At 40.7% G+C, this 15,570-nt stretch overlaps 1 protein-coding gene across 1 annotated transcript in view; it reads left to right on the plus strand.

Moving 5' to 3' along the window:
• The window catches only part of LOC129774288 (gustatory receptor for sugar taste 43a-like), a 51,903-nt gene that overhangs the window by 14,348 nt on the left and 21,985 nt on the right, over positions 1-15,570 (plus strand). Inside the window, exon 2 of the mRNA XM_055778005.1 lies at positions 987-1,619. Within this exon, the coding sequence (XP_055633980.1) occupies positions 987-1,619 (633 nt within the window). The remainder of the gene's footprint in view (positions 1-986; positions 1,620-15,570) is intronic.

Raw genomic sequence — 15,570 nt, forward strand, 5'->3', positions numbered from 1 at the left:
TCATAATTATAATTATAGAATGTTTTTCACATTTCCCAAAATTGCTTGTCGGTCAGTAATTATTCCCTGAAACATAGATTATTAAAGTCAAATTTTAACGCGACCAAGCTAATTAATTAATCTATGTTAATTTAAAGCACAATGGGCGACCTTCTATTTTGTTTTTTAATTTTATTATTTATTATTATTATTTTATTATTATTTTATTATATTTTATTATTTAATATAAGTAAAATAATCATACTAAGCGAACGTGGGGTCAATTTTAGAACCCACCATTGACAATATTTCAATTTGAGATTTTATTTTGACCATTTATTTCTAGCGTTCGTCATTTCATCTTGACTACTTAATTATTGAATATTTATAATCATCGTGAACGACTTATGTACAGCACAACAAGTCGTTGTTAGATAAAAGGCTATGCCAGTGTCAATTCAGCACCACATTTTTGGAGCATGTTGATAAAAGTACTCCCGATTTGGCCCCTGTATTTCTTTTTCATTACGCTCATAAACCGCATCAACTGGTAGAAAACATAGTAGAAGACTCTTACTAATCAATTCAATGGTGACGTCGCCAAATGTCTAATCATTTAAGTACACTATGGCATTTACAATTCAGTAAGCCGGTCAAGAACCACCCTCCCCATATAGTTATTTTTCTAAACTTGATTCGAAATGATGAACACGGCCATTTATAACACACCACGTTCCCAGCAGATATTCATAATTTACATACCATCGCTATATAACAGCAGCAATTTCCTGTCGCCATAAATTAATCCCACCCATCGAACAGCTGGTAACCACATCCTAACGCAAACAACTGAAAAACAAACACGCCTCGCCTGATAAACATTCCCAGTCACCATATACTTATTCACCATATATGTATTCATATGTATTCACAAACCGAACGCCGAACAGAAAACTGAATGATTTAGCATTCCCTTCCGACCAGTTGCAATCAACCATTTTGCAATGAAACATGGTCAATCGACCTAACCAGCGGATAGAACTTGATGCCTTTCATCAAATTACGTTCGTCCTGAAAGTGTTGGGATTGCACCCCGTGGTAACCAGTACGAAGAAACGTCACCGCTTGTTGTATAAAACTATAAATGGGACAGTCCTGCTCCTCTCCACTATGGTGTATGGTTACATGTTGCTGCACTATGCGCTTCTTTCCGAAATTATCAAACTCAACACCGGGTCAGTCATCATCCAGCGGATGCTGGACATCTTCCACGTTTTGCGCTACATTATGGCGGTGGCGGTACCAGTCTTTGCGCTCCTAAACATGGATAAAAGGCAGCGTATGCTTCAACGAATCGATGAAACTAGCGGCCCAATAGCGGAGCTTGGCAGTGGCTTTCAAGCAATACAGTGCTTCAAGTGTGTACGATGCATCCAGTGGACGTCTTTGCTAACTCCTTTTACCTGTGTGATTGCCGTGTTCGCATTGATAGAATGGAAGACGCTCGGCATCCACGTTGGGATATTCCCTCGCATCACCATGGCTGTGTATTTTGTTACATATGTTCAGCTATGGCTGCAACCAACGGTGCTGCTTCTGTTGCTCCGAAGGAGTTTCATGACGTTGGGTCGAGTGATGCGGTGAGTTGGTTCATACATTGTCAATCTCGTTTTTGTATTCCATTTATTAGCAACTTTTCATACTGGAAATCTGGAGAAAAAAATTAGAGTACTGTTTGAAAAGGGCCAAATTTTTTTCTTCAAATTTTTACAAAAAAAATTAAAAAATATACTAAAAAAAACAAATATTTTTAAAATTAAGTTGATGTTTTTCAAAAACTTTTTTTAAATTCTCAAAACAATTTATAGGATAGCCCATACAATAACCAACAAGTCATCCATACATTGTAAGAAGGGCCCTTCTGAATGGAAAGAGTTTTCTAACAACACATTTTTCATGTTTTCTTTGAATAAAATACTACTAATATTTTACTCGTAACATTTTGTGTATAAACTCTTGCGATTAAAAATGTTAAGAGTAGAACATTAGTTTTACAGGAGTCTCCATGTAAAAATGCCATGAACAGGGCGGACTCGATTATATACAGTCTCCGATTTATTTGTACTGTATATAATCGAATTTTTAATAATTTCTTCTTTTATATTTAAAAAACGAAAAAAACATTTTTGACTCTATATAAGTCAAAAAAATTTTTTTTTTGTTCTTCATGCCTATGTTTTTCGTTTTTTAAATATAAAAGAAGAAGTTAATTTTTGATTCATCCCCTTAAGGTCATAAAATACTTTTCTCATATAAAAAATCCGAATGCTTTCAGTCGATGATAGAGGATCATTTTTATGGAAGAAAATCCTTCTGTACATATGTTCTAATTTCAACAATCACAGTGTTCTTGAGCTTTTTCCCTGTTTCGGGCCTCTTGTGTGCCTTTGTATTTTTGTGCTGGGTCTAATTAAAAAATACGTTACGTAGGACAATTCTGTTCTTTCTATTTGAAAGATAAGAGAATTTTAAACAGGATATAGTTGTGAAAATTCCAAATTAGTGAATTCAAGTAACATTTTAGAAGTAAAAAACTAAAAAGTTAATGGTTTTTGAGGCGTTATTCTTCATTCTATCCAAAAACTACATAATGAACTTGAATGTTTCTATCAACCAAATTGAAGCTCTTTATCCGCTCTACAATTCGTTCTTTGAAACCTAACATCTATCTTTTCTAATTACGCTGCAATATAATTGTGAACAATTCCTGGTGAATCTTCAACTAGTATCTACCAAAATCAAGATTTTTACTTCACTGTACTCATAATAGGCAATTCAAATTCACTTTAAGGTTGAAATATATCATTTTCCCTCAAAACAAATCGTATTTGAAATATAGAAAAAGTCTAGTTTAAAATAGTATATAATCGAGTCCGTCCGATTTTTCGAAAGCTGTGAGAGATAAAAAGTTAGCGTCTTCGACAAAAGTCTATAGTAATAAATATCTAAAATTTCGTCAAATACATTTTATCGCTATCTAGACTTTAAGGCGAAACCTCGGTCTGGAAGGTCGGAAATATAGTTTTTTTTTGTTTTGTTTATACCCTCAGAAATGTTGTCCTAAAAGGATTTTTCGATATTTGCTTTCGTTGAAAATTTCCAGCCAAAAGTATGAGGTCACTCAAAAAATGTCTCATATTCCGAACACTTAAGCTTTGATAGCCATCAAACAGTGTCTCAATACTCAAAATGGTACTCTTTCGTGAAATTAATTTGATTGTTGGATACAATAGAGCCTTCTTTTCCATTTGACAACAATAAAATTGATTTACAAATACATATTCATGGTGAAAAACTGAAAATATGTTTAATCGTTTTTGTCTCAAATTCCGAACACCATTTTTGTCACTGACTCATATTCCGAACACCTTTGTCTCAAATTCCGAACAGCATAAATGCAATTTTAAAAAAAATCATAACTTTTAAACTGCTGGTTCGATTCATATGATCGATATATCAAATTAAAGTCAATTAGCTAGTCTTTTTTGGAAAAATGTTATGCTCGCAAAAATTGGATTTTGCTTTTGCAATTATTGATTGTATTTGTTTCTTATAGTTTACATGGTTTCGGGACCAAGGGCGTTATATCGGTATCGATACCTGTAAATGATGTTGAAATGAAGTCTATAACCCACATAACCTATGTCAAGGTTTTGAATATTAAATTATTTATAACATTAAAGTTCAGTAAATTCACATTTAAAAATTAAGTGTTCGCAATTTGAATCATGCGTAGAAACTTGATTTATATTCCGAACAATAATTTTAATATAGATTTCTGCATAAAGTATCATTTTATTTCATCCATTTATTGTAGATTCTAACCATTTCTAGCACTTAACATGAAAATAACAAACAAAATAGTTGAAAAAACTACAAAAACTGAAAAATTAACGATGCTTGTTTTTTACAGAATTTGCTAACGCAAACATTTTATCATTGGTTTTACCTGTCACTTTTTTGCAAATGTTTAATATTTTAAATTATAGGCTGATGTAAAAATGAAGGCTATAACCCAAAGATTTGATTATTCAAATATTTATAGCATTAAAGTTCAGTAAATTTACATTTGGGAATTAAGTGTTCGGAATTTGAATCATGCGTAGAAATTTGATTCATATTCCGAACACTACTTCAATATTAATTTTAATGAAGATTTCTGCATAAAATATCATTTTTTTTCACCCATGTATTGTAGGTTCATACATTCTCTAGCATTTCACATGAAAACAACAGACAAAATAGTTGAAACAACTACAAAAAGTGAAAAATGAACAATGCTTGTTTTTTACGGAATTTGCTAACGCAAACATTTTATCATTATAAATTATAAATTAAAGGCTCTATCGATACCTGTGGTACGTCGATGATGTCAAAATGAAGCCTATACCTCAAAGAATATCTGTGTTTTCATTATTCAATTATTTATAACATAAAAGTTTAGTGAATTTACATTTATTTTAAACTGAAGTGTTCGGAAATTGAGACTGTTCGGAATATGAGACAAAACGGTACCTTAAACAATAACCAAAATACCCGAACACTTCACTTTATTCCTAACGTCCGAAAAAATCAAGAAAATTCATTATTTTTCGATATTCGATTTCGAGACAGGGGTCACCCCTTAAACAAAATTAGTTTTTGGAAGAAAACATGAAAAAGTTGTTATTAGGAAAACTTTTTCCCTGTAGAAGTACTCTTCCTTTTTGTCTTACCTTGACTTGCCTTGAAATGTTGGTTAATTTTATGGGCTATTCATATATTTTTAGGGTTTTAAAAATACGTTGCTAAAAAAATATTTTTTATATATTGTTTTCAGCGTTATTTTCTTGAATTTTTTTTATGTTATGTGGATAATGGAAAACCAACGTGTTCCACGATTTCATTTCAGTCTCATAAAGGGGTATGGGTATGACAACTGCTAGCTTTTACTTACCTGATTATTTTTTTAGCTTTTAGTACATTATCTGTATTATTATTATGCCTAACCACAGCCGTTTAAATTAAAAAGTTTTTTTTACTTATTTTATTTCCTAGTTTTAGTACATTATCTGTATCTTTAGTATATTTCTTTACAATGAAACCATTCAAAACTATTTTTTTTATAATTTTTATTTCTTGCTTGCTTTTCTCGGAATGTTTCCGTGACGTGCAGTAGTCTATTAGTTAAATCATTTCATTTGATACCGATATTGAGGGGGTTACAAGGAATATATAGTCGACCATTTTATGTGAGGGCGACCTGTTTGAATGTATGTTGTTCATAATGCAGCGTGTTCTCCAAGTCAAGTCCATTCATTTGATACACATATTCCAATCAACTTTTTATGAGGAAATATGAAATCAGCCATTTATGGAATACGCCTACTAATAAGGCGTTTTTATGGAATACGCATACTTATGAAGCGTAGTGCACAAATTACCCTACGAATTTAGATAACCCTACGATTCTAGAGCCATATAGATAAAGGCATGTACTAATTTAGGAGCAAATAATGTCAAGGAAGGGTGTTATGACCGAGAGAATTTATTATTTCGGGAAAACAGAAACCACTGTGAATACTTTTGTGTCCCCTTTAATTCAATTCGCGTGTTTCTTCTCTGACAATATTGATACGAATTACAATCAGTATTCATGTTTTTGTTAAGTTTACAATCAGGGTAATTAGAATACACAGGAATCACAACCAAACAAACCATTTGTCATGACAATTGTCATGCCTAAATGCGAAAACAGAATAGAAACATACGGTATGAGGCATGATATCGACGCCAACCTCTCTCAGTTTCTATTCTGTTTTCGCATTTTCGCATGACAATTGTCATGACAAATGATTTGCTTGATCACAACGTAAATATATGACAAAGGGGATCTTTCATTTGATGCCCATATATGGGAGCATGAAAAAAAGTAATTGCCAATTACCAATTACTAATTGGATATTTCATGACTGCGGCCATCTTTGATTTTTTTGATTTTTGATTTTTGGATTTTTCATGATCTACTGTGTTCTACTACTCAAGTCCATACATTTGATATTGATGGGGTTTTGAGAAAAAAAATTATCGCCATTTTGTTGTGGCGGCCATTTTGGATTTGCATTTTTATCTCGATAGTCCTGAACAGCGCACGCCGTTTACCACATGAGCATATCGCTTGCCAAATCATGTATTTCTTGACAAACTTTGAAAGTTTCTGCTTCCTTACTTCCTCCGGAACATCAAACTTGTGCTAATCGGTGAAGAACAGTAGCCCCGGAAGCTGACGGAAGTCCGCCTTGACGTAAGTCTCATCATTCATGATGAGCCAATGAGAGAGCTGAGGATTTTCCACATACTTGCGCAAAATCAATTCGCACTGTTGCTTTTCGGGTGACTCAATTTTTTTACAATTTTCGAAATACTGATAGCGATAAAAATACAGTGCAAACACTACACTCTAAACTACTTCTACCCTAATTTTCAAGAGAAAAATATCCAATGGATAATTTTCAACAGCGTTTTTTCCGTGATTTAATTTGATGTGGACACCCTTTATTTGTTAACATTGATAGCTTTTTTTTCTACAAACGAATTTTGATGATATGCATACGAATTGAATCAAAAATTCTTTAACATGTGTATGATATGATGTACATTACCATTCCATAATCAGTAAAAGGTTCAAATTATCGAAAATTGGAAGCAATCCATTATCCCATACATTTGTTCAGCCCATTTGTGTGCCTATCTACCGTACCTTCAATAACTTGCAATTAACACATCGGTGCGGTACAATATTGATATACCATTGCAAATCAGGCATGGGTGAATTGCTAGTTTGAAATGCAAATGCAGCGTAAAATCACCGTCAGACACCATATTCTCTTATGACCGAATGTGCATCAACTGCAAAAAAAAATAACCGCTTTAACGTTTGCGATGAATATGTATGCAATGCAATGCGTATATTGACATAAGGAAACAAATTACGACATATGGTCAGTTTGTGCATTATTCTCGCACGCATATCATCGATCTTTTCATATCGTTAGGTAAATAGTGCTCGTGTATGGTTGAATCACACGTATGAATTGTTAGTGAAACAAATAAAGAAAAGACGTCACTCTTATAATTTTATGTCAAGATAGTAATCCTCATGATCAAAAATTATTATTTATGATTGTTTTACAAATAAAGTTTTACAAAAATGTGGGTAGAAGTAGTTTAGAGTGTATTGTTTATGCTGCATTTTTATCGCTGTAAGTTTTCGAAAAATAGGAAAAAATGCGTCACCCGAAACGCAACGTCGCTAATTGAGTTTGTGCAAGTACCTCGAAAATCCTCAACTCTCTAATCGGGACATCGGAAAACAACTCGGAATCGTGCAGACAATGGTGAGTCGTGAGATTATACGTTACTACGAAACTCTGAGCATCGAATGGAAGGAGAAATGCAGTAAGAATGGATGGCCTATTAGTGATCAGGATCATAAGAGTGTCGTGGAAGCGTTTAAGTAAGATTCCAATGCTTCGGTCAAGGATGTGGCCAAAAAATTGAATCTGTTCAAGTCTTTCGTACAGAGAGCCAATGACTGGGAGGGAAACGTACAAAATGCAGAAGGCTCCAAGTCGTGACGAACGGCAAAATACGGTGGGAAAGTCACGGGCCCGGAAACTGTACACCCAGATGCTGATGAAGCCTCATTGTCTCGTCATGGATGATGAAACTTACGTCAAGGCGGACTTCCGGCAGCCTCCGGGGCTACTGTTCTTCACCGAATGCAATATGTCAAAAGCTTACTGATGCGTTATATTTATTGTCTGAAAGATTGAAAAGGCAATTTGTTGTGGGACACCCTTCAGAACTCACAAATAATACAAATGAGATTATAAACGCGAAGCGATGCTCCAACTTCTTTAATCCATCTGATAAATACGTTTTCTCGAGGTCTGTAAAGTAGGCCTCCGTGGCGGCGATGACCTCCTCATTCGACTCAAATTACTGCCCAGCAAGTGACTTTATCAAGTTTGGAAACAAAAAAAAAAAGTCGCACGGGGCCAAATCTGGAGAATACGGTGGATGGGGCAGCAGTTCGTAGTGCAATTCGACCAATTTGGCAGTGGCGACGGCGGAATTTCCATTTTTCTAAAATCCGCGGACACACCCGCTTCCACGCACGGCCAAAACAAAACTACGAGTCCGATTCGGCTTTTGACAGTAGCCGTTTACGATAATGTACTACACGATAGTAATCTCTCTTGCGATACTGACACTATCGGGCGATCAGGCTGAGTACTTATCGGACCGCCCTCGTATAATATGAGGACCTTTGACTAACAGTATGAGGGACTTTTAACCTTATCATATAACGAAGAAGAACTTTCATTTGACGTTTACTTCAATGTTGATTTTTTTCATTTAAAAAAAAATATCCGTGCTAGTCAAATTTGATGAATCTAAATATTCCTGTTCAATAAATATAGAACGCCCCGGTTCCCGTGGCCGAGTATTTAGCGTCACACATACACTGCGTTCCACGACTATAGAACCACTCATTTTTTCTGAGTTTACAGAGATATGTAAGAAGTCGGATGAACTGAAATATATAATGTAGGATATAATAACTATCTTCATTTAAAAGACTGGCCATTTGAACTTGATTGTTGTGTTCAGGCGCGTAACGATAAAAAAAACTAAAATTCCAATGTTTCATAACAATAGAACTAAATGGAAAAACTCTCACTCCTTTACAAAATTAATGTCAGTTTCATATGCATCACAATAAGTTTCTTATTCATAGGTCATCTACAGTTCTCAATCAGATCAAATAAACCATTCGGGGTGGTTTCGACCAAGTTGCGCCATGTTGTAGTGTGTATCTCGATCTACGCAAAGGATACTGCTCGTTCAAGCTCTTCAGATCACTCATACTGCTTGTAAGCTGCATCTACTATTCGTACGATCACTCCTCATAAGTTTTTGATAGGGCTTAGATCTTGTAAACAAGCTGACCAATCCAGAATCTGAAGCCCATGCCTTGACCTACCAGATGTTACAAATTGATGCCAAATTACCCAAATATCACGGTGTGTTATGCAAAAACAGAAGTAAACGATTCTGAAGTACTTCATTGCACTTCTAACTGTACATTGGTGTTGATCGAAAGCTGTCTGAACCAGGCCGTTTTAAAAATAGTGTCCTCAAACCAACAGTCGCCTGCGAAGTTACGAGTTGAAAAATTACATGACACGTTCCGTAAGTCCTTCCAGTATGAAGAAATTCTATTAAATTAAACAATTTCTTCTTATTATATAACTAGCGGCACAATTTTATGTTTGAAAACGTTTACCACCAAGTCATTGAAATAGCTTTGCTGTTGCACTCGAACAGACTCTCACAACTTTTTTTTTCTTTTCTTTTATTCAATGTTTCTTTTTCAATCCAAATGTCTCTAGGTCTCAAACTTCTACTCTTTCTTTGCGATCAATTGTTGCTCTTTCAATTTTGGCTTTAACTATCAACTCTCTGCTCTTCATTTCCTACTATCTACTCTACAATTTGTTCTCTCTTCTCTCTACTCTCTATTCTTTACTCTCTCTATTCTCTACTCTCTTTACTCTCTCTACTCTCTCGTCTCTCTTTACTCTCTAATCTCTGCTTCCTCTACTCTCTCTACTCACTACTCTCTCTATTCTCTACTCTCTCTATTCTCTACTCTCCACTCTTTCTACTCTCTCTGCTCTCTACTCTCTCTACTCTCTACTACTCTCTCTACTCTCTCTACTCTCTACTCTCCTCTCTCTCTCTAGTCTCTCTATTCTCTACTCTCATACTCTCTCTACTCTCCACTTTCTCTACTCTCACTACTCTCTACTCTCTACTCTCTCTACTCTCTACTCTCTACTCTCTACTCTCTACTCTCTACTCTCTACTCTCTACTCTCTACTCTCTACTCTCTACTCTCTACTCTCTACTCTCTACTCTCTACTCTCTACTCTCTACTCTCTACTCTCTACTCTCTACTCTCTACTCTCTACTCTCTACTCTCTACTCTCTACTCTCTACTCTCTACTCTCTACTCTCTACTCTATACTCTCTACTCTCTACTCTCTACTCTCTACTCTCTACTCTCTACTCTATACTCTCTACTCTCTACCCTCTCTACTCTCTACTCTCTACTCTCTACTCTCTACTCTCTACTCTCTACTCTCTACTCTCTACTCTCTACTCTCTACTCTCTACTCTCTTTTTTTTTTTTTTATAGAGGTGAGGAACGCTCTTCTAGCCTTATCTGGGAAGGGATAACCCAGACGTCGAGTGGGGATCGCACCCACAAAAACCAAGCCCTCTACTCGTAGCCTCATTCCCCCCGGGACCACATCTAGGCGACTACTTCAGGGGGCGGCTGTGCTCATGCACTTCACGAGTTTTCAACGCAAGCTAGCGTTGATCCTTCCCTTTTTCTCTATATTCTTATTCACCATTCGTTGCTCTCCACTGCGCTTATGACCATTTTGCAGGCATCCATTTACCCGTCGAGACGTGCACCGATTAGGAAGCGCCCTCCAACTTAACGCGCGCCCCGTCACAGTCACCCTCGCAGGATTTCTCTTCCCAACGGAGCGCCGATTAGGTAGTGCCCTCCAACATGACGCGCACTCCGTCACAGCTACTCTCGTGGGGTATGCACCAGTTTGTCGATGGCTTCCTCCATGATGCTCGCTCCTTCGAAATGTTCGCAGTGTTCCTCCATCCAGGCCACGATAAGGCGTTGACAGGCAGGCATTTTTCTGTTCTTCGCGACAGTATCCGTTTACCTGTCGAGACGTGCACCGATTAGGAAGCGCCCTCCAACTTGACGCGCGCCCCGTCACAGCCACCCTCGCAGGATTTCGCTTCCCAACGGAGCGCCGATTAGGTAGTGCCCTCCAACATAACGCGCACTCCGTCACAGCAACTCTCGTGAGGCACAAACCGATTTGGTGACGCCTTCCTAGGCGCTCGCTTCGTCGAAGTCCTCGCAGTATTCTTCTTTACAATCCACCATGAGGCATTGCCAGCAATTTGTCAATCCTTCTTGCCAGATTCCGCTTACCCGTCGAGACGTGTACCGATTAGGAATTGCCCTCCAACTTGACGTGCAACCCGTCACAGCCACCCTCGCGGGATTTCTCACCTGTCGAGATGTGAACCGATTAGGAAGCGCCCTCCAACGTAACACGCGCCCCGTCACAGTCACCCTCGCAGGATTTCTCTTCCCAGCGGAGCGCCGATTAGGTAGTGCCCTCCAACATAACGCGCACTCCGTCACGGTCGCTCTCGTGGGGTACTCCGGTGCTTCAGATCTCACTGTGGTTCATCTTTTATAGTCAGGCGTTATCCGCACGCTGGTCGGCCCTCCACTTCCGCTGTAGCTCGGACATGATGTGGACGATTGCACTGTTAACTGCGTTCCAGGTGCCCTCGTCACGACACATTTCCTCTACGATGTTCCCAGCATGAAGGGTAGGCAGCCCCTCGCGCCTTGTGGTGAATCTTGGACATACAAATACGACGTGTTCCGGTGTTTCCTCCACATCTCCACACTCCGGACAAAGAGGCGATCTTGCATGTCCAAACCGGTGCAGATACTGCCTGAAGCAGCCATGCCCAGATAGAAACTGTGTTAGGTGAAAATTCACCTCTCCATGCTTCCTGTTTACCCAGCCCATTAGTGTCGGTATGAGCCTGTGCGTCCATCTGCCGTTTTGAGCCGCACTCCACTCTTGCTGCCACCTAGCCATCGACTCTGCCCTCATTAGCTTCCGGATTCCTCTGGTTCCCCTCCTCATATAGCACTCGCTGTCTTCCACCAAGATGATGTTGATAGGGACTAGCCTAGCTATGACGCAGACCGCTTCTGTTGATATGGTTCTGTACGCACTCGCGACTCGCATCGCCATGAGCCGGTACGTACTATTCAGCCTTCTCGTGTTCCGCTGAGTTTCTAACGCCGCGATCCAGGCTGGACCCCCGTATCGTAATGTCGATGAGGAGACACTAGCCAAAAGGTGCTGCTTGGGCCAAAGTTGTTGGGCATGATTCGTGTCAGTGCATTGATTGTCTTCGTTGCTTTTTTACAAGCGTAGTCGACGTGACTGTTGAAGTTCAGTCGATCATCGATCTGCACCCCCAGGTATTTCAAATCTCGCTTCGAAGTTATCAAGTGCTCTCCGATGGTGATTTCTGCACGTTGCACCGCCCTGCGGTTGCTGACAATCAACATTTCCGTCTTGTGGTGGGCTATCTGCAGTTTCACACTTTGCATCCACCTTCCGATCATGTCTATCGATTCGGTCGCGAGCATTTCGACCCGTTCCAAGGATTCTCCGGTCACGAGAATAACAATGTCATCCGCGAAGCCAATGATCTCCACACCTCTGGGCAGATTCAGTTTTAGTACGCCATCGTACATGCTGTTCCAGAGCGATGGACCCAGGATAGAGCCCTGCGGAACTCCAGCCGTAGTTTTAATCTGCGCCTGGCCCGTGTTTGTCTCGTACACCAGCACACGGTTCTCGAAGTAGCTTCTCAGTATTCTACACAGGTATTCAGGGACTCTCATCGTGTGGAGCGCAGTCGCGATGGCTTCCCAGCTGGCACTATTGAACGCGTTCTTAACGTCGATCGTTATCACTGCGCAGTATCGATTTCCTCTAAGCTTCTGTTTGGATGCTCTGTTTGCTCTTTCGACCACTATGCGAATGGCATCTACCGTGGATCTCCCTTTCCGAAATCCGAATTGACTATCGGACAGTCCACGAACCTCTCTGTGCATTCCGTCAGCCTATTGAGGATGATTCTCTCCAAAAGTTTCCCCAGAGTGTCCAACAGGCATATGGGTCTATACGATGCTGGATCACCCGGCGTCTTTCCTGGTTTGGGCAGTAGTACTAGCTTTTGTACCTTCCATCGATCCGGAAAGTAGCATTCGTCTAGACACTTCTGCATTGCTGTCCTGAACATATCAGGGAATGATAGGACTGCCGCTTTTAAAGCTACGTTGGGGATTCCATCTGGGCCAGGCGCTTTCTTCGTTTTGAGGCGTTTCATAGCTGCAACTAGCTCGTCGTTCGTCACCTCTCTGCGTTCGATGTTATCCTCATCCTCTCCATATGGCATGGGTGGCCAGGTCGTTGGGTCGTGCTGCGGAAATAACCCTTCCACGATAGTTTTTAATTTTTCGGGACACATTTCGGAAGGTGTTGTTGGGCCCCTGAGCTTCGCCATCACCACTCGGTAAGCATTGCCCCGTGGATTGACGTCCACGTCCCGACATAACTCCCTGAAGCAATTAGATTTGCTCCGCTTAATCGCCCGTTTAAGAGTGGATCTAGCCTCTCTAAATTCCACTCTCCGCTCTTCTCTGGTGTCTATGCTTGACCGTTGGAAGCGTCTTCTGGCGTTGAGGCAGTTGGCCCGAAGCACGCCAAGTGTCTCACTCCACCAGTAGGCTGGAGGTCGCTTATACCTGGGTTCCCTTTTTCTTGGCATTGTTATATCGCATGCTTTGGCTAGCGTTTCCGTCAGTTCATCTGCGTTCATGTTCAAGACGCCACTCTCCACGCGTAGTGCTTCGATGAAAAAATCCTTGTCAAAGATTTTTGTCTTCCACCTGCGTGGGCATGTCCTAGTTATCCGTACTGCCACGGAGTGTCGTTGGCCAATGGTATAACGAATGGCTTGATGATCACTGTGTGTGTATCCTTCGCATACCCTCCATCTCATTTTTGTCATTAACGACGGACTGCAGAAAGTCAAGTCGATGATGGACTCTCGGCCATCTCGACGGAAGGTACTAGTGGTACCCTCGTTGCACAGGGTAACATCCAGCTTGGCCAGAGCTTCTAGTAAGCAAGTCCCTCTCGCGTTGGTGCATCTGCTTCCCCAATCTACTGCCCAGGCATTGAAATCCCCTCCTATAACGACTGGTTTTCGTTCGGCGAGCTCCTCGGTGAGGACATCCAGCATATAGTGGAACTGGTCCATCGTCCATCTGGGAGGTGCGTAGCAACTGCAGATGAAAATTCCGTTGATCTTTGTGATCACGAAACCCTCGCGAGTCCTCGAGACTACCTCCTGAATGGGATATCGGCCCATGACCTGGATGGCGGCCATTCCCACTTTATCCGTCACCCAATTACCGTTACCGGGGGGAATGCGATACGGCTCCGCGATAATTGCGACATCACATTATGTTTCTGTCGTTGACTGCCACAACAGTTGCTGTGCGGTGTCACAATGGTTGAGATTTATTTGGATTATCTCCATCACTGTTCGCTTGCCCTCGCCTGTTTGTACACAGGGCAATTAAAGCCTCCCGTCGTATGGTCATTACTGTCCTCGCAGAGCATACACCTTGGCTTTCCCTTGCAGTCGCTGGCAAAGTGTCCCTCTATTCCACATTTCCTGCACAGTTTGGATCTATCTGGCCCCAAGCAGCCTTTCGCCAGATGGCCGAAGTTTAAACACTTGAAACATCGCTCCAATTGCTTTGGGACAGGCGGAACAATTCTAAAACGACCCACAGCCCAGCAGACGTTTATACTCTCTAGCTTCAGCAACTTGTTCGCTGTGTCCGTTGGGAGACGAATCGTTGCGGTTTGCGTCCCGCGATACGCATTTCTTAATCGGATTTTCATCGGAACTTTGCCCACGATGTTTTCCTCCTCCAACTTCTGACGCAGGTCCATCTCGGTAGTGAACAGACTGAGGATCCTGCATTCAATCGATGACTCGGAGGATAAGGCCCTTACGTTCGCTCCGTCACCGAGAGCCCTTTCGACAAGATCCTTAAATGCAGAGCTCCTGATTTCTGGGTCTCTCTTCAGCTCGAACAGCATTTGGCCATTCTGGGCGCGCCTAGACTTCACCACGCTCTCCTCCAGTTTCTTGAGGCCTGGGTCCTCTCGCATTTTTTTGAAGAGGTCAGCATATGATACGTCGCCCTTGGCTTCGACGATGAGTGCATCGCCTTTGCCTCTCGCCCGCCGAGGATTAGGCTTCTTGTCATTTGGCCCCTGTTTCTTTTCATCCTCTTTCTTCTTTTTTTTCACCGTTTTCTCTTCTCTCTCCCTCTCTTTTTGCTCGTTCACTAATTTTTTCTTGTTTCTTCTCGTGACCGTGCTCCAGTCGTTTCTTTTGCTATCGGTGCCGCTCTGGTCGTCGCTGTCACCCAGCTCTTCGCTGTCGCCCTGGGCGGCACTATCGCCTTGATCGTCGTTGTCGTGGTCGTCCTTGCGTTTTTTGAGCATTTCTTCTTCTGCTGGTGAATCTTTTTTTCTTTTTTTCCGAACGGTTTCGAGGAATCTTTGGCGTCACCTGTCCAGCTGCAGCTTTTTGCAACGCTTCTGCGAGTGTTTTCTCGGCAGTTTTCGTCCTTTCGACGAGTCCATCGTGCTCCTTCATAGCTCGTCCCAAGAGAGATCTTATACCCGACACCCTGGTCTTGATCTCTTTATGCATGTTGGGTTTGTCCTGCAAGAATGTGTCTAGTTCTTTGACCCTTAT

Source organism: Toxorhynchites rutilus, chromosome 3 (genome assembly GCF_029784135.1).
Source record: "Toxorhynchites rutilus septentrionalis strain SRP chromosome 3, ASM2978413v1, whole genome shotgun sequence".
Classification (NCBI taxonomy): domain Eukaryota; kingdom Metazoa; phylum Arthropoda; class Insecta; order Diptera; family Culicidae; genus Toxorhynchites; species Toxorhynchites rutilus.